Source organism: Trypanosoma theileri (genome assembly GCF_002087225.1).
Source record: "Trypanosoma theileri isolate Edinburgh chromosome Unknown TM35_Tth_27_V1, whole genome shotgun sequence".
Taxonomy (NCBI): domain Eukaryota; phylum Euglenozoa; class Kinetoplastea; order Trypanosomatida; family Trypanosomatidae; genus Trypanosoma; species Trypanosoma theileri.
This window is the reverse complement of record NW_021639869.1, coordinates 343,357-354,458: the sequence shown is the minus strand read 5'-3', so window position 1 is coordinate 354,458 and position 11,102 is coordinate 343,357. Positions and strand designations below refer to the sequence as shown.

At 38.0% G+C, this 11,102-nt stretch overlaps 2 protein-coding genes across 2 annotated transcripts; both read right to left on the bottom strand.

The window, feature by feature from the left end:
* Positions 1-306: 306 nt before the first annotated feature.
* On the bottom strand, positions 307-7,698 carry TM35_000272040 (uncharacterized protein; the record flags this gene model as incomplete). Its single annotated transcript, XM_029028097.1, has 1 exon — positions 307-7,698. The coding sequence occupies one exon, from the start codon at positions 7,696-7,698 to the stop codon at positions 307-309; it is 7,392 nt and encodes a 2,463-aa protein (XP_028880680.1).
* A 2,356-nt stretch (positions 7,699-10,054) lies between these two features.
* On the bottom strand, positions 10,055-11,062 carry TM35_000272030 (uncharacterized protein; the record flags this gene model as incomplete). Its single annotated transcript, XM_029028096.1, has 1 exon — positions 10,055-11,062. The coding sequence occupies one exon, from the start codon at positions 11,060-11,062 to the stop codon at positions 10,055-10,057; it is 1,008 nt and encodes a 335-aa protein (XP_028880679.1).
* Between the last annotated feature and the right edge of the window lie 40 nt (positions 11,063-11,102).

Sequence of the window (11,102 nt, the reverse complement as noted above, 5' to 3'; positions counted from 1 at the left end):
TATATATATATATGTATATATCTGCATTTGCACACACATATACACAGAGAAAGAGACGTAGAGAAGCAGAAAGCAAATCCAAAGAAAACACAAATCAGCAAATAACGAGAGAACAATCAAAGAAAAAACAAAAACAAAAACAAAAATAATTAAAAAAAAAAGAAGAAAAAAAAAAAAAAGAAATTAAAACGAAAACAAAACAAAACAAAAAGAAAAAAAAAAACCACCACTCTCCATTAAACTACCGCTGAGAAAAATTCCATTCATTCATTTATTCCCTCTCCATCATCCCACCCTCTAATCTACTCAAACAAGATACACAGGTGCGGTGAGTAGCGGGAGCATTACTTCAATCTGCGCGGGTGTGAAGTGCTGCCGGTGCTCCAGTTCCCACCCATCGCGGTGGGAGCGCCACCAGTCCTCGAAGGCGCGTTTGATCGCCCGTCGCACTTCCGGCGCGGCGTCGTTCGCGTGGGCGGCGAGTCGCTCCATCAGCCGCGGGACGTACGGCGGCACAACACCGGGCGTCGCGGAGAGAATGGAGCACAGCGCGAGGAGCAGCGCAATGCGTTTACGCTTACGCACAGGCTCCTGCAGAGAATGTGAGGCTGCATGAATACTGTTACTATTATTATTATTATTATTATTATTATCACTATTAGTATTAGTATTATTAGTATTATGATTATTACTGCAGACAGCAGTGGTATTCGTATTCGTTGTGGTTGTATTGTTCATTGTTGTTGTGGTGGTGGTGGAGGTGTTGTTGTTTCCACCACTCCCCGTCGCGTTGGTGAGTTCCCGCAGTTGTGCACAGCAGCCTTGAATGAGTGCCTTCGTTTGCTCTTCAGAGGCCACTCGTGTGAGAACAGCGAGGAGGAGTTTCCCTTCACTGCGTGTTCGCCCATCTCCGTGGGCAATGGACTGAAGAGCTGCTCGTAATACATCTTGCATAATCGCATATCGTCCAATACGATGTAAGTTAATAAATAAAATAAGACGAAGCATTCGACAAAGAATTACTTTTGCCTGTTTAGATCGTCCATATGGTTTTTTCTCTTCAAGTATTTCACACAAAAGCCCAACAATACCATGAATGGTTTCCTTTGGTTGTCGAATATAGGCAATACTATCAAGTGTCAATCGTACCGTTTCAAGATCATCCACTTCAGAAGAAAGAATATCAAGAGATCTTGCAAGAAGTGAAGTTACACTATTAATCCGCAAAGCAATAAGAGGCGGTGGTGGTTGAAGCCAATACATAGCAATAGTCTTCACAGCAGATAGAGTCATGGAAGGCGACAAAGCACGAGTACCATCTAAACTAAACGCATCTGAGCATAACAGACAAGATGTAGAGGTCAACGGTGGGGACATCTCTACAGGCGGTGAAACCGCAAGAGGAACATCCGCAACACCAGTAGCAGTAGTAGTCGTACTAGTAGAAGTTGTTGTAGTTGTAGTAGTAGTAGTAGTAGTAGCCGCCGTTGTACTACTATTAATATTATTACTATTACTATTATGATGATTATTATTATTATTATTATTATTATTATTATTATTATTATTATTATTATTATTATTCATCATCATACTACTACTACTTGCATTCGTTACCGTCATAAACGGGTTTGGCGCTGCCCCAAGTGCCGGTGTCTCACTCCATGGCGCCAACGATGGCGCGGGTTCTGCTGCTGGTAATGGTGGTAATTCCACAATCTGCTCAATTCGGTCCATAAACGTTACAATACTATTTTGTACAGAAACATTAGATGGAATATATTCACTTTGATTTAAACAAAGACGCATAATTTGACGAATAACACTGGAGGAGTACATTCGAATACGTGTAGAAGTGGTATAGAGAAATAAATCTTTATTGGCTATTACATGTTTACATAAACGTGGAAGTAATTCAATGTTTACATCCGAGGCAAATACAAAGAGTAATTGCACAGTAACAGATAATATTCGAACAAACTCTTGTGTTCTTCCACACCACCATGGAGAAGTACTAGTACCTGTTGTTGTTGTTGTTGTTGTTGTTGTTGCTGTTGTGTTAATAGTATCTCCACTCTCTGTACAAACAGGAGTAGCGTTCGGCATAACCTTTTCACTTGGTGGCTCCAAAGCCTCAAAAAGAGCAACGTAAAGTAACCAAACTTCCTCTTGTTTTAAAGTTCCATGTAAAGCTGAAACACTTTGTAGGAATGGGGCGAGAACAGCATGTGGGATAACACTTTTTGTACATATTATCATTATAGTTTCTATATAACATAATAAAGCCTCTTTTCGTACACTAGGATGACGTTTAGATATACGAATAGCCGCAATTAAGAAATCTGAAAAACAAGAAAATAACCATTGTTGACTTTCCTTCGCAGAGGTATTATCACTTGAGGCAAGATTAATATAATCACGAAGTCCTACTCTTACTATACGTGTAAACATACGAACTGTGGGTTCCACACCAAGGAGATTTCCAAACGTTTTCCAAACTCGCATTCGAGACTGTGAAAAAGTCTTTTGATCATGACGTAATTGCATTACTGTCCATACCCATCCTTCTCTTAATTTACCTTCCAATAAAGATTCCTTATCTTCTTTTTCTTTTTCTTCTTCTCCTCCTTCTCTTCCATCAACGGGTGGATTAATCTTTTCATCTAGAATACCAGACAAGTGACCAATCAATGCTTTAAATTCTTCCCGTGTTGGATAACACTTTTGATCTTCTTGCATTTCATTAGATACTACTATTGTCCTTCTTTTTTCCGTGTAATCTTTACGAAGTACTATATTCTCACAAGCTATAGTGATGGACTCTCCATCATTAAACATATTAGATGTAACATATTCCGCATCCACACGTATGGCTTTAGGAGGAAAGATAAGACCTACTTCACATAATCCATAAAAAGATGGACATTTCTGCATTAATATTTCATAACGATTTCTAAAGAAAGTAATATTTTCTTTTGCTTCCATAGGTGCAGGTCTCATTAACACATATCGTTTTTCATGTGATTCCTTTAAGGAAAGAAGAAGTGTTTGTAAAATATGAAAAGATGTTGCCCGAAGTTTGGCATGACTATTCACAGAGAGACGAAAAAGTGTCGATACACTCTGTAGAGAGAGAAGTGATACCTGTGAGGGTCTGTAAAGGGCAACAATCATAAAAAGACAATTAAGAGATCGTTCAGGTGCGGAATGTGAAAACTTTACAGCCAATGAAAGAAGTTCATCAGAGAGTTTCACTACACTTTTATCTTCCATTCGTGAGTTTCCACCAATACAGGCGGCTTTTTGGACATTTTTGAAAATTCCTAAACGTTTTGACCGAAGTTGCTCTGGGAAGTGCATTAAAACTTCATAGGTATTAAGAATTAATTCACTATCGTAGTAAAAGTGTGGGCTGTTAAATCCCGAATAAGCAAGAGATAACGCACTAGCTAATTCATTTTTTAATATAGAAGGAGAATCGTTCAATCCTTCTTTTCCCGATAAAACATCATGCGTTCTTCGATCATTATTATTATTATTATCATCATAACCATCATAGCCATCCACAACGTATTCTTCTTCATCATCATCCTCTTCTTCTTCTTCATTTATACCACAGTTAACATTACTATTACTATTATTATTGGTGTTCTCTTGACTAGTAGACTTGGTTTGGGCAGTAACATCTGTCTTTGTATCATCATGTCCGTTAGCAGAAGAAAGTGCATCGGCAGTATCATCCTCCATAGAAGCATTATTATTATTATTATTATTATTATTATTATTATTATTATTATTATTATTATTACTACCATCACCAGCAGCTGTAGAAAGAAGATTATGATGATGATGATGAGTTTTATCTTGATCATCTATTGTGTGCCGATCCTTCCAAAGCTCTGCAATTCGTTCAAGCAACATAAGGTGCCGTTTAATAAAACTGCGTGTTGCCTCACGGCCCATGAACGTCATGCATTCTGTTAATATTTGATAACAATCAGACTGAATCATGTGATAGGGTGAGAAAAGTAATGTGTGGGTGACCGAGATTAACTCGATAAGACGTTTGGGAGAAACACTATATAAAGGAATTACACGTCTAGAAGCAATAAAAGATTCCGCCTTCATTCGCCAATACATAACAGGGAAATAATAACGACCTTTTAGGGTTTCAACAGCATTAGAGGCAAATATATCAAGACCTTGTGTATAGAGACGACTGTGATCGTAACGTAATGGGGCACCAACACTGATATTACATTGCTCTGCGAGAATAGCCAGTAGAGAGTGAAGACTTCTTCCATCAAGATGTACTTCCTGTTGTGTATTAATATTATTATTATTATTATTATTATTATTATTATTATTATTATTATTATTATTAAGTGGTGGTTTCCCTCGCATTAATAAACTCTCTTTTAATTGTAATGCTACCGCAATCACTTTTTCATCCGCTACATCTCCCACCACACGTCGAAGGACATGATCAAGTAACATATCATGTATTGCATCCTGCGACCATGTTAACAATGTCTTTGTTGGTAATGCAGATAACGAGGAAGAAGAAGAAGAAGATGATGATGGTTTCCACGACCATGTTGTCTTTGGATTTTGTATCCACCATGGGATGATATTAGAAGTATCTTCTCTCTTGTTACCCGCCCGTAATTCTTGGTTAATTTCAAGAACTATACGCAACCATAGTAATACCCCACGTAGAATACTTTGTGGGTTAAAGGTATGCTCATCATCATCATCACTATCATTACCCTTATGATTATCAGATTCTAGTCTATCCTGTTGTTCACTACTTTCACTCTTCTTTTCGTTATTATTATTATTATGATTAGACTCCGTATGGCTATTCACACTGCTACTGCGATTGTTATTATGACTATTATTATTATTATTATTATTATTATTATTATTATTATTATTACTGCAAAGAAAGTGACGAATACCTTTACTACCACATCCTGCAGCAGGTGGAACGATATCGGTAATACCATGAATAACATCAACAATATCTTGAACAAAATTATAATATACTTCTATTATATAATCAATATGTTCTTCTGATGCCTCTCGCCATGTCATTTCCACACTATTACTACGACAAAATCCCATACTAACTTCATACTCATCTTGTAACTCATCATATTCCGATTCATCCGAGTCATTACAAACATCATCATCATCAATATCATTATTATTATTATTATTATTATTATTATTATTATTATTATTCTCACGATCTACTTCACCTGATCTACATATAGGCACCGCCTGTGCTTCAATACATACAGTTTCTGTATAAGCCGCAAACATGGCAGAATAAAGTGTACCAATCCCTATAATACGTTTCATTTCTGTAATATGAATTAACTGGAATTGTAAACAACGTAATATTTCATGTCGATAGGAAAAACCTGCAAGACCAGCACCACGAACACATCCCGCGAGTAAATGTATACACCATTGAACCTCACTCTCTGGAGTTAATGTATTCTGTAGTGGTGGTATAAGGTATTGTAAAGCCCAACGCATAATACGTTCAGGTGCACGATGTGCAATAGGTTCTAGTAGATAACTCAAAACAGACGCTTTTGATAATACATCTCGTACTTGAGATTCTTTAATGGCCTTCGTAACACAACAACTAAATGTTTCTTCACTAACATTCTGACATAATGCCGTCATTACTTGCACAAGATGACCCAAATCCTGTGGTTTAGAAAACATGGCATGACTAGAAATTTCAAATATTCGTTCGACAAGTGTAACCGCAAAACTACATTCCGCTTCTTGTCCTCCTAAAAGTTTATGAAGACTTGTGATGGAACACGTGGTAAAAATGAGATCGAGAACTACCATAAGAAGTGATACATCATTTGGATTAATCCAAGGAACTAGTAATGGTAATACATCAGCAAGAAAACTCCAACAATCATCACGGGTGGAACGACATTCACTAAGAGGGTAAAGTGATTTTACTAATAAACGTAAGGCTACCGAACGCTGCTCTGGTGATTCTGTTCTATTTCGTAGACCGGCATCCACATAAGGGAGAATGAGTGGAAGTACGAGTTTAGGTGAAAGTGAGGCAAGTAAACCAATTGTACGGGTGGCATCTCTTAATCGATGATGTAATGATGAAAGTAAAACTGGAGCGACGAGATTCACAAAGCAATCCACCGTTTCCTGATTCCAAATATAAGCCTCTGGAATAGAACGTCCTTCAAAAGGTTTACTTCTTCTTTCTCCTCCTCTTCTTCCTTTTCTTCTCATACGAGCATATTCTTGACTTGATTGGATTTTCATTCGTCTATGGACAGCAGCCACAAGACTACTATAAAAACGAAAAACACGACAAAGGATAAATTTATCAGTCGCATTAGGACGAATAAAAACACTTGTAGCGAGAATAAAACGACGTAAATGATTCCATAATGGTGAATCTGTATTACGTGGAAGCATATCCGCTACAAATCCCTCTGCTGCTGCCATTTCCTGTTCATCAATGTGAAAGAATGATATTTTACTAAGTACACCAAATCCCAAATGGGATTGTAATGATCCTGTACCATCTGCGATAGGTAAACGTAATTCATACAACATCATGGAAAAGAGCGGTTCCGCATACTTATCAAAATCCATCACACCCACATGATGAAGAACAATCTCAAACACAATCTTAAGAGAATAGGCCATCCAATTTCCTGATCTTCCCTGTTGCCAATAAAGTGCATCTGAAAGGAGAAAACGAACCACACGTTCTGTCATTGGTAGTGGTGATCCACTTTCTTTATCCACAAGATGATGAATAGGAATAAGATGCGAGAATAGACATAACATTAAAGGTGCCTCCTCATGCTCTGGTGAGAAATACGGGGCAAAAGTCTCCCATAAACCCGTCCACGCATCCTCATCAAAGTGCAAAGCGGCAGATTCACAAACAGACTCCAATTGTTGTCCAGCCGCCTCTCGCATCCCATGAAAGACGTGAAGATCCATCACACGATCGGATTGAAAAAACAAAGAAAAGAGAATCACCACAAGTGGTTTCCATGGAAGTGAAAAATCAGGACGAACAGTAAAACGACGTCTACGTGATTGAATAACTCGACAGAAACATATCGCAACTCGCCCCCAGCAGTTCGTCGCACGCTGAAGGAAGTCCCAGTCTACAAGCCAAGCGTACAGCATCGGTACAATGCGGCGCTGCACCTCATAGGGAATATGATAGGACTCCACACCATCCGTAAAGGTAGAAAGAAAATAATCACAGCGATGTTGTAATTCCTCAACAGCGTCGTGAAAAGTTAAATGCACTTTGCTTGGAGAAGCACAGGCAGAAGAAGCAAGCGATAGAATATTATCAGCACTACTACACGAACTCATCGATGGAACCTTATCTTGTTGTTTCTGCTGCTGCTGCTGTGTGGAAGCAAGGCGACGGGTAACCTCTTCTGGGGTACCAAAGTCTAACAGCAACTCAGCTCCATGGAGAAGTGTGGCACGATCATTAACTTCCACATCATTACGCAAACGTGGATGAATGCACTGTAATGAATACGGCAACAATGCATCTTTATAAAAGGTTCTCTCTGCAGAAGACGTCTTGGTGATCTTTGGCATAGGATGCGAAGACATCACTAACGCCTCAGATCCGTCCCCAGAGATTATCTTTTCAGTCATCATCCACACAACTATTAGTTTTTAATAATAATAATAATAATAATAATAATAATAATAATAATAATAATAATAGACGAACAGCAAAATGATAAACGACTACTGTTTTATTTTTTATTTTCTTTGTTTTGGTTTAGCTTGATTTGGTTAATTTTCAATTCTTTGTACTCTTTTTTTTTCTTTTCTTTTCGTAATTTTCTTTTTCTCTCTCTTTTCTATTGCACGTTGCTCAATATCTCCGTATTTGTGAGGGGGTAAAGGTGTGTATATGCGTACACCTTCCTCTTATGTCAACTTGTTTGTTTTCTTTTTTTTTTTTTACTTATGTATACTTCTCAACTTTTTTAATAGTAATAATAATAATAATAATAATAATAATAATAATAAATTTGCGATGATTTGATATATTCTTTGTAATTTCCTCTTTCCTGTATATCTTGACTTCTTCTTTTCTTTTTCTTCGATTTATCTTGACTTTCTTCTTTCTCTCCTTCCTTCGTTTTTTGCTTTGTTTTTTTTTTTTTCTTTTTCTTTATTCTTCGTTGTGCTTTGCCTAATTCTTTTTTTTTTCTTCTTCTTCTTCTGTTTTCTTTTACTTTTTTTTTTTTTTCTGCTTCTTTGCGTTTGTATGTGTGTATTTAAACAAAACTGTGTGAGGATGGATCACACACCACTTGGACTACTGCGCACAAATATACTCTTTTTTCTTTTCTTTTTTTTCTTTCTTTTCTTTTCTTTTCTTCTCTCTCAGCCGTCGCTGGACCTGCAGCTATTCGATCTCTTCTTCTTTCTCTCCCCTACAGTCTTCAACACTGCCGTTTTTTTTTTTTTTTTGTTTGTTTTTCTTCTGTTTCTTATGATGATTACAATTATTATTATTATTTATTCTTCCTTTGTGTACAGCCAAGTGGTTAAATAAGCAAACGCCCACGAAAAAAAAAAAAAAAAACAAGAAACCAAAGAAAAAAGAAAAAAAAAACCTAAGAAAAATAAAAGCACTGTACTACTCAGAATTTAGCGTTGTCTCTCTCCTTTTTTATTTTATTTTTTATTTGATGCCTCTTCGTAATTTCACGTTTCTTGTATCAATGCCTTCACTCTCCGGTACGTCTTTTTCTTTTTTTTTTCTCTTTTACGAGAAGTATATAATAAAAAGACAACAACAAAAAAAAAGAAAAAAACTGAAGTATGTGTTTGTGTGATGCCAGTAACGAGTGAGGAAGAGTGGTTATTGGTTCTTCAGCTTTTTTATGGGAATGTGAAATATAATCCCTCCACTCCTTAACGCGCCTTTTTTTTTTTTCTTTTTTTTTTTAATCCTCACCTGGATAACTGCGTTCAGCTACTACGGCTGTGCCCTATTGTTTTTTTTTTTTTTTTTACTTTTAATTTGTTTGCGTTTATTACTGTTATTATTATTAAGAGAATTATTATTAGTGGGGTACAGTCCTTTCTTTATGTAACTGGAAAAAAGAGCAAGAAGCCTGCACAACTGTGGTGTGCACGTATATAGGTAATATAGTTTAGTATCCTTATGAGGTTCAATGTTGCTCTTGGGCTTTGTTTGTTTTTTCTTTTATTTTTTTTTTTTTTTCTTTTCCCCCCTTCTATTTTTTGTTTTTTATTATTTGGTTTTGTCTTCCTTTCCTTTCTTCTTGGTGTCCCGCCTACAGAATATGGGTTCAAAGTAAAAAGAACATAAATATAATCCGTAAAAAATAAAAAAAAAAAGAAGAAAAAAAAAAAGAAATGATGCCATGAGGAAAGAAACTAGTTTACTACAGATAAATATATATATATGTATATATATAACTACAAAAAAAAAAGAAAACGGCAAATCTGCCATTTCAGATAAACCGCATAGAACGGTTACAACTATAATGTTTCTTTTTCTTTTTGCTTTTCGCTTCAGTCAAGAAAACTACATCCATAATAAGTCATGTGTTGATTGCATCATACATCCAATAGTAGGTATAGCAGAAAAGTGAGAAGAAGGGGCATTAGGAGTAGTGGAGTCTGTGTGTCTGTGTGTGCCCTCTATCCACATCTAAACACAGAAGAACAACAAGTAAATAAATGAAAAAAAAAAAACAAGAAAAAGGGATACACACGACAGAAATGCTCACAAATATCCCTTTCTCTCTCTCTTTCTCTCTCTATCCATCTTTCTTTCATTTATATATATAAATAGGGAGAAATAAATATAACTAGGAAAAAGAAAAAAAGTGAGAGAAACAGGGAGAAACTCCATTCTCTTCACCTAAACCTTGTCCATCTACACTACATCCCCTCACCCTTTCACCACCACTCACTCACTCACTCACTCACACACACACAGTCAGTCAGTCACAGTAACAGTCTACAAGAGAAAACACACCTCTACATCCCGTTCACCGTTCCCACAGTACACCTGCCCACAGTCCGTCGTGCCGGGGCGATACCAGAAGAGTGATCCCGCGTAGAATAAATTCTGCACAGTCACGATACTCGCGGTGGGATCATACTTCACAACCCACACACCCGCCGGCGCATCATCTGTGATGGGCGAGAGACGATCCGTCACTTCACTGTACGTTGGGCCGTACAAGAGACGATTGCGGGTCGCATCGCCGAGGTGATGAACACGCAAGTAACACGATGGCTTCATTGCGTGTCGCACTGGCTGACCGGCGAAGAGTCCATTCTTTGAAACCCCACCGCCCGGTGTGAAGACGTACTGTCCACGAACAATTAACGCACAGTCTTTATCGTGGAGTTGAATAAAGTGCGCCAACCGCACCGTCTCAGGAGCGGCCACAATCATAAACTTTGGACGCTTTTTCTTTGGCACCGGTGCCTCCTCAACCTCCTCTGCTTCTTCCTCCTCCTCCTCCTCTTCTTCATTCTGTTCGTGTTCATTCTCTTCTTCTTCCTCTTCCTCTTCTTCTTCTTCCTTTTCTTCCCCTTCGCCGTACTTTTCTCGCGCCTCCGTTAACACCGCATCCGCGTCAGGCGCTGGCACCTCCGGTTCCGGCTCGGGTGGAATATCACGCCGTATTTTATACAGATACGTCGGGTCGCCCATGTAAACACCACGCAGTTCATTGCAGAACTTCTCTTGATCCTCCGTTATGTTCTCAAGCAATTTCCACGAGGTACCACCATCTACACTGAAGAAGCTGAAACGTTGACCAAAAACACCATCTGGCATTGCCTGGGCAATAAGGTAATCCGCTTTATAACCAAAAATCTTTCCCCAGAACTGCACCGGCGTATTGTACTTGGCTCCAAGCAAAGGAAGTGAAGACTGCAGCGCCGCACGCTCAGCAGTACTCAGTGCACAACCAACATAGGGGAGTCCATCCGCGTTTCCCGCAATAGATGACATGCTGTTGCACGGAGATTAAAAGAAAAAACAAAAAAAAAAA